The sequence below is a fragment of the Drosophila arizonae genome, chromosome 2 (assembly GCF_054131065.1).
Source record: "Drosophila arizonae isolate 15081-1271.41 chromosome 2, UAZ_ARI_1.0, whole genome shotgun sequence".
Classification (NCBI taxonomy): Eukaryota; Metazoa; Arthropoda; class Insecta; order Diptera; family Drosophilidae; genus Drosophila; species Drosophila arizonae.
The window spans coordinates 15371411-15385388 of NC_142922.1; the positions used below are offsets into that span (position 1 = coordinate 15371411).

The 13978-nt window shown below is 44.1% G+C and overlaps 7 protein-coding genes across 13 annotated transcripts in view; 3 read left to right on the forward strand and 4 right to left on the reverse strand.

The window, feature by feature from the left end:
* The first annotated feature begins 17 nt into the window (after positions 1 to 17).
* Positions 18 to 1038, forward strand: eca (transmembrane p24 trafficking protein eclair). Its single transcript, XM_018018023.2, has 2 exons — positions 18 to 276; positions 333 to 1038. The coding sequence occupies exons 1-2, from the start codon at positions 144 to 146 to the stop codon at positions 848 to 850; spliced, it is 651 nt and encodes a 216-aa protein (XP_017873512.2). The 5' UTR covers positions 18 to 143; the 3' UTR covers positions 851 to 1038.
* Positions 1039 to 1166: 128 nt separating this feature from the next.
* Positions 1167 to 6198, forward strand: LOC108620970 (peptide transporter family 1). The gene is made up of 7 exons (XM_089476338.1): positions 1167 to 1599; positions 1707 to 1919; positions 2491 to 2725; positions 2790 to 3058; positions 3129 to 3334; positions 3401 to 3706; positions 3768 to 6198. The coding sequence occupies exons 1-7, from the start codon at positions 1566 to 1568 to the stop codon at positions 4167 to 4169; spliced, it is 1665 nt and encodes a 554-aa protein (XP_089332464.1). The 5' UTR covers positions 1167 to 1565; the 3' UTR covers positions 4170 to 6198.
* nmdyn-D7 (nucleoside diphosphate kinase homolog 7) lies at positions 4232 to 5679 on the reverse strand. Its single transcript, XM_089476349.1, has 4 exons — positions 5538 to 5679; positions 5315 to 5481; positions 5088 to 5255; positions 4232 to 5024 (listed from the first exon to the last, which is right to left on the reverse strand). Exons 1-4 carry the CDS (start codon positions 5646 to 5648, stop codon positions 4328 to 4330), a joined length of 1143 nt encoding a protein of 380 aa, XP_089332475.1. The 5' UTR covers positions 5649 to 5679; the 3' UTR covers positions 4232 to 4327.
* Positions 5887 to 7574, reverse strand: p23 (cytosolic prostaglandin E synthase). The gene is made up of 4 exons (XM_089476353.1): positions 7432 to 7574; positions 6804 to 6890; positions 6472 to 6734; positions 5887 to 6413 (listed from the first exon to the last, which is right to left on the reverse strand). The coding sequence occupies exons 1-4, from the start codon at positions 7443 to 7445 to the stop codon at positions 6229 to 6231; spliced, it is 549 nt and encodes a 182-aa protein (XP_089332479.1). The 5' UTR covers positions 7446 to 7574; the 3' UTR covers positions 5887 to 6228.
* Positions 7575 to 7604: 30 nt separating this feature from the next.
* Positions 7605 to 8406, forward strand: COX5A (Cytochrome c oxidase subunit 5A). The gene is made up of 2 exons (XM_089476354.1): positions 7605 to 7746; positions 7815 to 8406. The coding sequence occupies exon 2, from the start codon at positions 7817 to 7819 to the stop codon at positions 8264 to 8266; it is 450 nt and encodes a 149-aa protein (XP_089332480.1). The 5' UTR covers positions 7605 to 7746; positions 7815 to 7816; the 3' UTR covers positions 8267 to 8406.
* A 101-nt stretch (positions 8407 to 8507) lies between these two features.
* Positions 8508 to 10660, reverse strand: Kyat (Kynurenine aminotransferase). Of its 5 annotated transcripts, none has more exons than XM_089476339.1 (4): positions 10503 to 10660; positions 9747 to 10064; positions 9456 to 9692; positions 8508 to 9382 (listed from the first exon to the last, which is right to left on the reverse strand). In XM_089476339.1, the coding sequence occupies exons 2-4, from the start codon at positions 10062 to 10064 to the stop codon at positions 8570 to 8572; spliced, it is 1368 nt and encodes a 455-aa protein (XP_089332465.1). In that variant the 5' UTR covers positions 10503 to 10660; the 3' UTR covers positions 8508 to 8569. The 5 variants fall into 5 exon arrangements, with proteins under 5 accessions (XP_089332465.1, XP_089332470.1, XP_089332469.1 ...); XM_089476344.1 differs by having other exon boundaries at positions 10490 to 10565; XM_089476343.1 differs by having other exon boundaries at positions 10397 to 10530.
* Positions 10661 to 11025: 365 nt separating this feature from the next.
* Positions 11026 to 13978, reverse strand: part of LOC108620964 (trophoblast glycoprotein) — a 47821-nt gene continuing 44868 nt past the window's right edge. For all 3 annotated transcript variants that reach the window (XM_089476347.1, XM_089476346.1, XM_089476345.1), the window contains one exon: positions 11026 to 13095. In XM_089476347.1, the coding sequence (XP_089332473.1) occupies positions 11793 to 13070 (1278 nt within the window). In that variant the 5' untranslated portion in view covers positions 13071 to 13095 and the 3' untranslated portion in view covers positions 11026 to 11792. The remainder of the gene's footprint in view (positions 13096 to 13978) is intronic.

Consider the following 13978-nt stretch of genomic DNA (forward strand, 5'->3'; position numbering starts at 1 on the left):
CCAAGTGGCAACTCTTTCGCAGCTGTCAAATGGGAATTTGTCAATGTAGCCACTTTGCCTTTTTCTCATGACGTGTCGGCGAGCTTAGTTTTTATAATACAAATAATTGGAGCTCAAGTGGAATTTTTCCAACAAAAAAAAAAATGCGAGACCAATGGATCTGTCTTGCCCTCGTGCTGTGTGCGTTACACAGCGCCTGTGGCCTATACTTTCACATATCGGAAACGGAGCGCAAATGCTTTATCGAGGAGGTGCCCGATGAGACAACTGTGATTGGTAAGCTGCATAATAATTTGGTGGCTCAGAAACTGATATCTATATTTGTGTTGCAGTGAACTACAAAGTGGAGCTGTATGATCCACGCTCCAATGGATTCATGCCATCCTCGCCGGGCATTGGCATGCACGTAGAGGTGCGCGATAGTGACGACAAAGTGATCCTGTCGCGCGTCTACAGCTCCCAGGGACGAATGTCGTTCACTTCGCACACTCCCGGCGAGCACGTCATCTGCATGTACTCCAATAGCACCGCCTGGTTCAATGGAGCCCAGCTGCGCGTGCATCTCGATATTCAGGTGGGCGAGCATGCCATCGACTATGCCAATGTGGCACAAAAAGAGAAGCTAACCGAGCTGCAGCTACGCATTCGCCAGTTGCTTGACCAGGTCGAACAGATCACCAAGGAGCAGAACTATCAGCGCTATCGCGAGGAACGTTTCCGTCACACAAGCGAGAGCACCAACTCTCGTGTGCTCTGGTGGTCGCTGGCGCAGACTGTGGTCCTCGTCTGCATGGGATTCTGGCAGATGCGTCATCTCAAGAGTTTCTTCGAGGCCAAGAAACTGGTGTAAGGGCACATCGTGGCAATGGTTATTGGTTGCTTTTGCCTTCATCTCGTTTTTGTATGCAACCAAATTACAAATGCGAATTTCATCGATGTCTCATCCAGATCCGTGTTTAGTTTTAATTATCTAGTTGGTTTCGCCTGCCGAGCTAAATACTTTTTCTGCCTAATTTAATAAAAATCCATTGTAAAATACGAACTGTGACAGCCTCACTAACCACTGCAGCATCCTACTTATCGCGGGATAGTCCCGTGACTCGCTCTGCCCGACTGAGCGCGACTTGGCCTTATCACCAGCGAGGCCCAGGCACATGACATGCAAGCACAGCGATAACCTGTCGCATTCGCATTGTTGTCGCCGAGATGCATTCGCTTTGCTATTGCTTTTATCTCAATGTTTGCTCTTGAGTGAGCACAGCCGACGCCGCATACGAGACAAAACAGTCGCCGGCTCCACATCTCAGTGCTTAGTAGCTTCTCTGCTGTGGCGCGCAAAGGTTGTCTCTCGGCGTGGGTGATCGGCAAACGGACCGACAGACTGCAGAGCAGAATAGAGTCAACCGCACTCGACCCACAAAAGCCGCAAGGTGAACGAATCGGACACAGCGCTGGTAATCTGAGCTTTCAACTCGAAGACAACTGAAAGAGCGACAAGAGGGTGACGGTGAGGCGCAGTTGAGTTTACCTCGTTTAGGTTGAGCAGCGGTCAAAGCACCTGGAAAATGTTCCGCGCCACGGAAATCGGCAGCGAAGAAAGTGAGTTGCGGACGATAAGATAAGCCAACTATGAAGAGAGATCAGATGCATCAACTGACTCTTAATTTCTCGTCTTCCTCTCTCTATTTGTCTCTCTGGCCTCACAGCATTGCCTGCCATTGCGGAACTCACCCAGACGACGGCTAATTCGATATCTGATTATGGGGAGCACGAGAAGCTAAGAAAGCCGCGCATCTCACTGCCCAACTATGGCTTTGCACCCATATCCAACATACGGCTCGAGTACAAATATCCACGTGCCGTCTGCTTTATACTGGCCACCAAATTCTTCGAGGCCTTTGCAGCGAACGGCATGCGCAGTAAGTGCAACAGATGTGGGGCATACATATACATATGTACATATGTGCCCGTGTGACCCACTTTATAGCAGTACAATGCAGTTGCCTTAGGTCGTCTACAGTAATCCTCCATTATATTGTCAAAATATTCCAAAAGTCGAGCTTATCAGCGAAGAGAAGTGCATGCACAATGGGAGGTCTTATTGATAGCTCATATGGATGACCCACAGGGCCTTGTCTCATTAAGAGATGCAACAGCTTAAGATTGATTTGTTGTTTTTAAATCTGAAAAATATTTTAAATATGACAAGCTGGCATCAGATAGTAAATGTAGAAAATAAATACTTAGTTTTGTTTAGAAAATAAAATAAATACTTAGTTTTGTTTACGTAGGTGGAATCGCAGAGGTCCATTATATTTCAAATACTATTATTTCTTCGTTTACGTTCCGCTTATAGTAAACAATTAAAATAAACAGAATTGCTTGCTTAAGTATGCCTCAAGTTAGCAATTAGTTGCATCTGTAGTTTTGGATATTAACTACATACATATAAATAATTAGGAGTTTTCTTAATCTCAACTATTTTTCCAGCCATTCTTGTGCTCTTTTTGCGCGATGATCTCAGCTTTACGGAAAGCTTCTCCACGATTGTGTTGCACATTTTCAACTTCTTTGGGCAGTTCTGTCCGATTATTGGAGCTATTCTGGCGGACAGCTATATAGGCAATGTGCGCACCATATCGGGCTTCTGCTTCCTCTATGGCTTTGGCTGGCTGCTGCTGACGATGATATCGGTGCCATTGGTGGGCATGTCCTCGACAGCTTTGTGAGTAGAGCTCGTCCAGTCTTTAATTTTGTTTACCGTTATACATGGATGTTTTCACTTGCAGTTTGTTGGTCTCGATCTCCTTCATAGCAGTGGGCAATGGATCTGTGCGCGCCTGCATCACATCGCTGGGTGCGCTGCAGTTCAAGCTGCCGGAGCAGGCGGTCCATTTGGCCGAGTACTTCTCCTTCTATTACTTCGTCTACTATTTTGGCATATTCTTGAGCAAAATTTTATCGCCGCTAATAAGAGCCAAAACACAGTGCTTCGATAAGACGACATGCTATCCAGCTGTGTTTGGCACGCTGGGCAGCTCCTTCATGATGGCATGGAGTAAGTAGTTGGCCAACATTATCTCCACAGCTCAGCTCTCAGCTTATATACCTATGTATGTGTTTTCTAGTTATCTTTTTGATCGGCAAATGCTTTTACAAAAAGGAAAAACTATTCGCGGAAAATATACTCTTCAAGTACTGTGGCTGCATCAAGACGGCGCTGGTGGAGAAGTGGAGACATCGCAAGTCCGCCAAGCGATGTAGCTATTGGCTGCAAAATGCCATTGGACCATACGAAGTGAATTTTGTGAATGATGTATCTAAGGTGTTGCGAGTGAGTAGAAGGCGATGTCAGTTCTTCCTTTGATGATTCACGCTTCCCCCTATATAATCTTTGTAGATCATCAAGCTGTTCATCCCTCTGCCGGTTTACTTTGCGCTGCTCGCACAGCAGGACTCCAGCTGGACCTTCCAGGCAACCATGATGAATACGACAGTGCTGGGTGTCACCATTGAGCCGGATCAGGCTAAGGCCGTGGGTCCGATCTTCCTCTTCATGCTCATTCCACTTTGGCAATATGTGACCGTTCCACTTTTGCGGCGACTGTTCCATTGGGAGCTGAAGCCGCTGCACAGCGTCACCCTTGGCGGCATATGTTCAGCTGCTGCCTTTCTCTGCGCCGGCATTCTACAAGATCGCATTATGGTCAGTCCACTACGAGCACAACAAATCGAGCAATATATATTGTTTTTTCTTTTTTTTATAGCAATCGCCTAGTCAGAGCATCAACATTGTCTGGCAGCTGCCTCAGTTCCTGCTGCTTATGATGGGCGAATTGCTGTTGTCCATTCCGGGGCTGCAGTTCGCCTTCACCCAGGCGCCATCATCCATGAAGTCTGTGGTCACAGCCGCATGGTTCTTAAACAATGCCTTTGGCAATCTCATCGTGGTGATAATTACCCAACTTGATGCTCTGAGCTCCCAAAAGGCCGAGTATTTGTTCTACGCCGTGCTAATGCTGGTCTGCATTATCATTTTTACCCTGCTGGCCTACGAGTATGGACTGCAGGAGCTCAAGAGCGACATGCAGACAGGAGATTTGGTTGTTCTGCTGCCCAACGCGACGGACAATGTTCCCAGCCCAAGTAGCCGGAGCGGAAGTGTGTAGAATTGTCTAAAAAGGTACATCTAAAAGTATAGTTGATTGCTTTTCAATTTGTGGAATAGGTATTTAAATATAATTACTTTTAATTTATTTACACACACACGCACATACATCTAGGTCGAATGACAAATAAATTAACTGAACAAAGTAGATAATTGGAATCATTCTAGTATCTTGAACATATACTGCAGCTCAAGGTTTGTATCATCGCTCAGATCGGTGCAGTGAATGCCATTGAGCACCTTGGAGCTGCCGAACTTGGAGCGCAGCGTATGTGGGCGCAATAGCTTGGCAATTTCTGGATCCATTGGACCGCAAAAGTTGCGGAATTCCTGGTGCGAGTTCTTTTCCGGATCCTCGCAAGCTACTTCCAGACACATGCATACACCACTTGCCAGCTGAGCCACCATTGGTATGAATTCCGGCAGTACACCGCGGTAGACCTCATAGAATTCCTCACAATTCACTCGCGCCATTAGCAGCATGCGCATGGCTGTTATCTTAAAGCCAGACGAAAGGATCTCTTTGAGTATTTGACCCAGAAGCCCGTCTTTGATTATATGAGGCTTTATGATGGCCAGTGTGGTGTTCTTGAACTGGCAGTCCTTAATAATATTGTGACGTTCCTCGAAGAAGAACTTCAAGTCCTTGCCCACATTCTCTTCGCGCTCGGAGCAATAGATACCATAGCGAACATCCTCCCGGTCAAACAGATGCTGCAGGCTGGGTGACAGCACGATGGTGGTTGAAGCCTTCTCTGTATTGTACTTTGAACAGGCATATATAATCTCAACCACATTATCACCTATGAGCTCCAAACTAATAGCCGGTCCAGCCAGAAGCTCGTTCATCAAGACACTTGTTGAGGGAGAATTAAAGTTTCGTATATTTTACTTTAGCGGTATTTACAAGAAAACTTACGATGTCTGCACATCCTCGTCCTGCTTGCTGGCCAAAAACTGCGTCACACTCGTTGGTGTAAACTGAACCATTTGGCCGTTGTTTATGTTGATCTTGTTGTCAATGAGCGTTGTGACAAACTCGCCCAAGTACTTTGGCCACATGGAGCTCTTGAGCAGCACAAAGCCCCTGTATAAGATCGTTTGATTAAGACGGGCTGTACACCATTGTGATTAGTACTGACTTACCGCTTGCGATATTTGGCCAACGTATTCCGTGATATCTCGTCCGCATAGTCAACAATATCAAAGGGCCGTCCAAACACGTTGATTTTGGAGCCCACAAAGAAATCACGCGGCGTTAATTCGGGAATTTTGGTGCGTCGCAAGAAGGTTTTCTTGCTACGTTGATCATACTGCGTATTGAACAACAATTATTTACACCTGAATTGCAAGGCAATAATCAACTTACTAATTCAACAGCATTGTCGCTTAGATAGTATGTTAATAGGTAACTGCGTGTTATTCCAGCTTCAACATGAAACCATTCGGCTATAAACGAAAGTCTACCATTCTGTGCCATTATATATTTACTTTATATGATTACAGTCTATACGCAATCTGTATTTACTGCTACTGACAGCAGCTGAAGGATGATTTTGTTTACTAAGCATTTTTTGTTTGCCCAAACAAAATTTGAAAGCCGGCGTTGCCAAAGCAACGGTGTCGATAGAGTTGCCAGACATTTGCATTTTTAGTGATCTCAACTCGTCGTCTGCATGTACATATGTGTGAGCGAAACCATGGAAACAAATTGAACATTAAGATTTTTATATTTTATTTTAATTCCCTTTATTTACAGGAAACAAAAAATAATAAATTGCAAATGAAACTTCGCAATGAATTGGTTGTAGCTTTTTCCAGTTTTAGTTATTGGGATGAAAATCCAGCGTAAAATTAATTTTTGTTCCTTTCTTCGATTTTTCTTGCTTCTGCTGACATGCCGCATATTCTTCTCTAGTGTTTTCGGAATAGGTGTTTACGAACGCATGATTGTGTTTGTGTTTGTCGTTTTGTGTGTGTGTGTGTATGTGTGACTTAACGGTATAGGGGTCTCGGCTAATGCTACGACTCTATTACTCAAAAAATGCCCAAACAGCCGTTTAGGCAGCTGGCTTCTTGTCTTTGTCGCCCTCCCCACCTTCGTCCTCATCATCATTTTGCGATAGACTGGGTATGTTATCGTCGGAGTCGTCATCCTCGTCGACATTGAAATCATCAAATTTGTTGTTCCAATCGCCTCCCGGACTATTTAAGAAGTTGCTAAACATTCCGTTGTCCTTAGCATCTGACAAGAGAGTATATATTAAATTTAATCAATAAACTTTACATATTCCCATACTCACCACCACCCTCCTCTTCATCAGACTCATCACGCCACTTGGCAAAGTTGGCCTTCAAGAAGTGCAATTTGGTCTTATCTGTGGTCAGTGTTGGCCAGTAGGGACCGTTCTCCTTCTTGGGTATTGTGAATTCCAAGCAGCGTCCAATATTCTTGCTAGTCACCTTCTCCGGATCAACCGAATTGTAAAAGTTCAATGTGACCTCGTACTTTTTGGAGGCGTCAAGCGCATTCACACCCTTGAAAGTGAAGGTCTTGTCTGTCACTCTATATTGCGAAAACAATAGCATCAAATGTAATCTTATTTTGTTTATGAAACGGAAGAGTAGAGCTTACTTGTGTTCAATGTCTTTGCATTCCACATCTATGATAACATAAATCAAATCGCTGCGCTGAGCCCAGGAAACTGGCGGAGGAATTGAGCTGAAATCGAAACCAAATGCTTAAATAAACAAACAAACCGGGAACTGAGGAACACCGCTTGGCAACGCGTATTATATTCATCGTATCATGGCAACCGAAGTATCGTTTCCTTCAGCAGCCACTCCAAAGTGCAACTTATGCAAAAATTATAGCTGATTTGCATGAAATAAAAGTCCATCCCGTATGAATTTGACCATTGGGGCAACACTTAGAAATAAAATTAGCGCCAACCCTAACATAACCTCAAACGCAATGAGTTTGATGGCACTGCCGCGAACTGTATAAAAATACAATGCAGTTGCGCATTGGACACACCCACCAAATGACTCTGGGGGCTGAAACATACTTTAGATGCAACTGGGATAGTGTGCATCTATCAGAAAATAATATATTCTTGGCAATGCCCTTTACAGAAAATAGACGCCGCCGATGCCCCTTCCACAGCAAAAAGCACGCGTCCCACAAAGAAGCCACAAAAAGAAGAATTCCCCTACTGTGGCAGCTAAATTGGGAGGGTGTGAGATGTTTTCACTGCGCTTACCTTGCTGTCGACATTTTATTGTTGTTGCGTTGGCTATATTTTAATTTACTAAGCCGCGGTCACTGCTCGCACGTCTATTTTCAGCAGAAAATGCAATTTTCAACCGAATTGTCGGACACAAAATGAGAATGACTACTCAGTAAGTCACACAGTGTTCGAGAACGTTCAACCAATGGACTGACAGTAAATTCATTACCCAGCACTACGTCGATAACACAGCAAATCGGATACGTGTACTCGATTTTCTCAGCTATTCTGGTCAACACTGACAATTCTGTCATCTGTGTGAAAAAATAGCAAGAGCAAGAGTGTAAAGTGAGTCAAAGCTGTTACTTAACCAAATTTTTGGAAATTAAATTATTTAATTGATTTCCCCTACACAGCCATGTTGCGCACTACTGCCGGTAAACTCGCCACCGCCATGCGCGGCACCCTTGGAGTTACATCCTCGCGTGTTGGCGCTGTACGCTGTCTGCACGGCACCGAGGAATCGGCTGAAGAGTTCGATAAGCGTTATGAGAAATATTTCTCTCGCGAGGGCATCGACGGATGGGAGATCCGCAAAGGCATGAACGATCTGCTTGGCATGGATGTAGTGCCCAGCCCAAAGGTCATTGAATCTGGACTGCGCGCCTGCCGCCGTGTCAACGACATCGCCTTGGCCATTAGGTGGCTGGAAGGCTGCAAGGACAAGTGCGGCGACCACAAAGCCACACTCTATCCGTACTTGCTGGAGAAAATCACACCAACCTTGAAGGAGCTTGGTGTGCCGACCATCGAGGAGCTGGGTTACGACAAGCCCGAATTGGCTCTCAAGTCCGTTTTTGATATGTAAGGCGGCGTTTGTTTCAACGTTTCCCTTTAGTTTAATTAACACATAACAAGAAACACAACACAATTCCAATGTATTTCGTGTGGATGAACATGTTATTGGATTGCAAATAAAAGGAGATTGGAGTAAGGCTACAACCCAAACATTTGTTTTGCTTTTTGGTTATGTAATGGTCTGCGAAAGGTTATGACTCTTTCGTACACGTTCAAGCATGCATGATGACCAGTGAATCGTGCCTAGACTCTTTTAAAACAAATTCGTTTATTGGCATAACAAATAAATGCATAGTTGTACTATAAACACAGTTTAGTTCAATTTCTTGAGCAACTCAGCTGCCTTGTCCAGATTCGCTTGTTTTTTGATGAAGCAATATCGCACAAAGTCCTCCCCCAGGTGTTTATTGGGCTCGCTGTAAAAGGCGCTCGGCGGTATGCCCTGCAGACCCATATTCTTCGTCATCCACTTGGTGAATTTATAGTCGCGATACTTATCCAGCTCAGAGCTCAAGTCGAGCTTAGATGCCAAAGGCGACCAATCAGCCACCATAAAGTAACCACCCTCTGGTATTGTTGGTCGCAAGCCCGCATCGCTCAGAAACTTTGCCATAAAATCTCTCTTGGGCTGCAGCTCGCGGGGCAAGGATAGAAAATAGCTTTCTGGCTTTCCCAGACGTGCCAATTCCACCTCAAAGCTGCGCGCCACGCCCTCTTGTAGTGGTGTCGGGCAGGTGTAAACCGAATTCTGATGAACCATTTGCAAGTTTCTAATCAGATGATGCGGTCCATAGGCCCAGCCAATTTTCCAGCCAGTTACCGAAAAGGTTTTACCTGCCGAGCCAATCGTAATCGTGCGATCCCACATTCCAGGCAGAGTGCAAATGCGCACATGTTCGACACCATCAAAGACAAGCCACTCATAGACCTCATCCGATACGCAGAGAACATTCCACTGGCGACACAATGCGGCAATGCGCTCCAGTTCCTGGCGATGGAAGACCTTTCCGGTGGGATTGTGCGGGGTGTTTAATATAATCATCTTTGTCTTCTCATTGAACATTTTCTCCAATTCAAGATCATCCAAGACCCAGTCGGCGGAGCTAATCGGGCCGTCTTTCTTTCGCTAAAAGAAAGCATCACATTAAAGGATAAACAAATGCCAAAAAGAACCGAGCGATTTGTTAACAATTGCTTACCAATTTCAGTGGAATGAAACGAGGAACACCTCTGGCCATTTTGACCATGGGCTCATAACAATCGAAGAAGGGCTCAATAATAATGACCTCTTCACCCTCGTCCACATGTCCCATTATGGTGGAGTAGAGAGCCTCATAGGCGCCGGAAGTAATCAGAATATCGCTAAGCGGGTTGAGCTCTTTGCCAACGAGGCCGCTATAGAGTTTGGACAGTGCCTGCACCAGGCGAACATGACCCTAAAATGAATTTCCCACATTAGGCGTGGATAAGGAGGAAATGGAAGCACTTACATTTCCTCTAGTGTACTGATGTAGCAACGGATTCTCATCCTTGGCAATATCTGCCAGCGAGTTGGTGACATAGTCCGGTGCTGCATCATCCGGAAATCCTTGGCCCAGATTCAATGGCTTGTACTGCATAGCTAATGCAATATATTCGTTCCATACGCTGGGCGTGCTGCCCTGAAGGCGTTTGGGCAGATCAAATTTTTCCATGCTGCTGTCGGCAGCTGCGCTCACCTTATGAATGGGTTGAACTCGCTGACTGAAGGAGTTTAAATATAAAGTGTGCCGAGACAGAGCGCACACACGTCGACAGTTCTTGAGCATCTGAAATCGAGACGATTTAGCGGAAAATACTAGTTATAAAACTGCGTATATTTGTACATATGTACATGTACAAATGTATGTTTATATGTACTTTATGTGTGTGCGTGAGTGTGGGCTACTTCGAAGAAATGAATTCAATATTAACGTAGTTTAACGTAGCAAAAATTTGTTAGCGCGCTGGTTTTAATGTTTAAATGTATGACATTGCATAATGCAAATAAGGAACACAGAGCTAAAGCAATTTTGAACGACGTAAAATGAAAAACTTATTGTTTATATACGTTTGCTCATAGTCATACACACACACATACACATACACCAACTAGCACCACCTCGCTCTCATGCAAATCACACTGAATTTTTAATGTAGCTATAGATAGACAGAGTAGCGTATAGTGCTGCGGTAAATTATTATCTTTATTTACAATAAAAAATTACCAGAAACAGCGGCTTATCAGTGCAAAACTTGCCGTTGCTTGAAGCCGTCTGCGCTGGAACAGCTGTTACTATCTCATGTTGCCCAGCACTGTTACCAGGGATGCATATATTAATCAAGGCGCGCACATTTGAAAAATAAAATAAAAATACTTGGTAGATAAAAATAAAATTTACTTGGTATAAGATAAGCATTTTATGTCTAAGAATATAAAAGACAACTTAATTTTTTTTTTTTTTTGAAATTTGATTATCATTTTTGCTGCCTTATAATGACAAACATTCATTAAGGCTGCAGAGGCATGCATTAAGGCTGCACATCTATTTTTTTTTTTTTTTCATTTATTCAACGTAGTGCAACGTAGTAATAAGTCGATATTCGCCAAATAGTTCGTACTTTGCTTCCTTGCCTTACAGGATCCTGCTATCATATTGAGTTGATTCTTACTTTGTCATTTACTTGGCAATGACTGTGTAAAAGCACCCACATTCATTTTAGATTCAATTTTAATGAAAAACAAATTGGTATTATTTTTAAAGTTTATTTATAAAAACTGTGTGTTAATTACAAGAAAATTAAAGTGCGAATCAATTCAAAGTACAATTTAAATGATTAATAACATTTATAAGTAGTTTAAACATAAGTGTATGTAGTATATATGTATGTTATGTATTTAAGTACGTCATATGTTATACAGATTGAAGTTTTTATATGCATCAAATTTCGTTTGTTTGCGTTTTAACAAAGTAAAGCTACTAAACTTAAATCACAGATTACACTAACGTGTTTGTTACAATATATATGTATATGTATATGTATATGTATGTATGCTATGTATGGTAAGTACATATGTTTTTGAAATATTATTGGCTGGGGCGGGCCACAGAAATCATCGAACGCATAACAACAGTTAAGGCTTAATACTACTTAGAAAATCGCTAACATTATTGCTGTAATTGCGTGTAATCAATCAACGTTGTTACATTTTAGTAGTTCTACTATTACCTTAAATGCAACAATTCACTTATGTACTATCAAACAATAGGTTTGTGAGTGCTTATATTGTTTTTAAATACAGTTAACTGAATAGGGTTTCTACAAAAGATTTGGGCTGGTTGTTGTTTTTTTTTCTTTTTTCCTTTCGCCCTTTCTTAGACGTCGTTCTCTGTGAATGGCACACATTTGCGCTATGCGAATGGCAAAATGAAAGTAAACTGGTAATCGAACGAAACTGTACTTAGTTCTGTTGCTACTGTTTGATATGGACGTGTGGGTGGGATTTGCAGTTGGGCTTAGACATGAACCTCCGGGCAATCCTCATCCTTGATCGACGTGTACTGCACTTTCTTGGCCACGTTGTCGAACACCGGAGTCATCATGTACTTCAATTTGTCGCGACTAACGTAGACGAGGGCCACCAGCAGACCCAGCAGAATCATGCTGAGCACGATCAGTAGAAAGATCAGTGTGGCCGTGTGTCCACTGATATGCGGCTGGAGTTGCCCGTACAGCTGCTCGTTTTCGGCGATATTCAGAAACGAGGCAGCTGCCGCCATTGTGGCTGCACACTCGCTCATGTCCAGCTGGAGGATGTGCGCCGGCGCCGGATCAACATGTTGCAGTCCATGGAAACACATAAGGCTTTCCTGATTGCGCACCTGGACTCGCGTGGCCTGCAGCCACGTGCGGAAGGGGGATATTTTGCAGTCGCAGACAAAGGGATTCAGATTGAAGTCGACGATTAGATTGACGGTGCGATTCTCGCGCTCCTGCAGCTCGTTGAGCAGCCGCATATCGCTGGGCTTGACAAACTCAAACTTGTTCCGCTCCAGATCCAGAAAACGAAGATTGTTCAAGCAACGCACTTCAAAGTTAATGTCCTTCAGGAGATTGTCGCCCAAGTGCAGATCCCGGAGCGCAGGCAGATCACAAAAAACGTTGCGATCCTTGAAGTGCGTTATCTCGTTCTGCTCTAGATGTAGCTTCTCCAGCTTAACCAGTTGGCTGTTCACGAAAATATCGTGCAGATCCTCACTCAGCTGTGGCGAGCTGTGATCCTCAAAGGCGTCGGTCAGATGTAGGCTTTGCAGGTTGACAAAGTTGGAGAAGACGCGCGGATGATGATGATTCACCTCGTCGTCGTAGCGGGAAATGCTCAGATTGTTGTGGTTGAGGATGAGGCGTTCCACTCGTGGCACATGATGATAGCTCTTGCCACGTATCTCGCGTATGTGATTGTTGCTCATGTCCACGATCTTCAGCTGCTTGTAGTCATTGATGCTTCCAAAGACGTTCCATGGCAGCTCCGTTATGTAGTTTCCCGTAAAGATCAGGATCTCGACCTGCTCGGGCATGTACTCCAGCACGCTGGTGTTGTGCAAGCCCGCGTTGGTGCAGTTCACGATGAACTGGACGGCGCCCTCGTACATCTCGTTGCCGCAGGAGCACGCTACCGGAAAGTTGGGTCCACAGCTCGAAGAGCTCTCGGCACTGCCCAGCGACAAGGCTGCGCTAATCGCCACTAAGGTCACAAGCAGCACTTGCGGCTTCATCTGCGGTTCGTTGGCCATCTCGTACCAGCCTGACGACACGGACCTGCAATTAATAGTAGAGTGCAGATGTTTTATTAGTTGCGAACGCATTTTAAAGTGAGCTGAAAACCAACCAAGAGCCAGCCGCAAAATGCAGCTCTCACATGCCGGCAAATTTATGCTAGGCAAGTTGCAGATTTATGAGTATGAAAGGCTAAACATGTTGCAGCAATTTCCTCCTGCCCTCCCCCAGTGTCTCGCTCTCCCTCCCTCTCTCTCTCTCTCTCTCTCTCTCTCTTGCTGTCTGCGGCAGCAAACCACAGCCGTTCTGCCAATCAACGGCACCCACGGCGTATGGGTAATTTCTGTTTAGTGCCAAAGTTTTTGGTAACGCCAACCACAATAAACGCCAAAAGGGCACTCAAGCGAGCTGACGAGGCATCCACATAAAATTCGACCCACCTACCACCCACCCACCAGCAGCACCTGTCCTGCGCCCCACCGCTCGTTCAACCGCACGCAGCACTAAACCTTATTATTTTTTGGCTTTTATTGCTATTTGTTTAGCATCGACAAGAGGCAAAACCAGCCACAGAAGTGGCCAAAATACATTTTTAAGGCTTAAGCAAAATAATCAATGCGCTTACGACGAAGGACTCTTAAACTTTGGCAACACACAAATACAAGAATTACAACAAATAACAGAGCCTTTGTAAAGGTAATTTCCAGTTCGGATACAAAAGCAACAATTTGCTGCCTAATTTCTGTTCAAGTAATTACATATATATATTGTATATACATATGTATACAAATTTGTACATGTATTTATATATGTATTTGTAAGTTGTAGGCTTGCCGCTTAAGCACCCAAAATGTATTGTGTTTCATTTATTAGGTAAATCCATTTTGATTTCCATTTAAATTTGATGCTCGAATTAATATAATAA

Coding starts and splice junctions, on each gene's coding strand:
- eca (XM_018018023.2), top strand. CDS start 144: ATGCGAGACCAATGGATCTGTCTTGCCCTCGTGCTGTGTGCGTTACAC. Junction 277..332: donor CGATGAGACAACTGTGATTG/GTAAGCTGCATA, acceptor TTTGTGTTGCAG/TGAACTACAAAGTGGAGCTG.
- LOC108620970 (XM_089476338.1), top strand. CDS start 1,566: ATGTTCCGCGCCACGGAAATCGGCAGCGAAGAAA. Junction 1,600..1,706: donor GGAAATCGGCAGCGAAGAAA/GTGAGTTGCGGA, acceptor CTGGCCTCACAG/CATTGCCTGCCATTGCGGAA. Junction 3,059..3,128: donor CTCCTTCATGATGGCATGGA/GTAAGTAGTTGG, acceptor TGTGTTTTCTAG/TTATCTTTTTGATCGGCAAA.
- nmdyn-D7 (XM_089476349.1), bottom strand. CDS start 5,648: ATGGCACAGAATGGTAGACTTTCGTTTATAGCCGAATGGTTTCATGTT. Junction 5,482..5,537: donor GCGACAATGCTGTTGAATTA/GTAAGTTGATTA, acceptor TTCAATACGCAG/TATGATCAACGTAGCAAGAA. Junction 5,025..5,087: donor GACGAGGATGTGCAGACATC/GTAAGTTTTCTT, acceptor TCCCTCAACAAG/TGTCTTGATGAACGAGCTTC.
- p23 (XM_089476353.1), bottom strand. Junction 6,735..6,803: donor TGCAAAGACATTGAACACAA/GTAAGCTCTACT, acceptor TTCGCAATATAG/AGTGACAGACAAGACCTTCA. Junction 6,414..6,471: donor TGATGAAGAGGAGGGTGGTG/GTGAGTATGGGA, acceptor CTCTCTTGTCAG/ATGCTAAGGACAACGGAATG.
- COX5A (XM_089476354.1), top strand. CDS start 7,817: ATGTTGCGCACTACTGCCGGTAAACTCGCCACCGCCATGCGCGGCACC.
- Kyat (XM_089476339.1), bottom strand. CDS start 10,064: ATGCTCAAGAACTGTCGACGTGTGTGCGCTCTGTCTCGGCACACTTTA. Junction 9,693..9,746: donor ATCAGTACACTAGAGGAAAT/GTAAGTGCTTCC, acceptor AATTCATTTTAG/GGTCATGTTCGCCTGGTGCA. Junction 9,383..9,455: donor GTTTCATTCCACTGAAATTG/GTAAGCAATTGT, acceptor GCTTTCTTTTAG/CGAAAGAAAGACGGCCCGAT.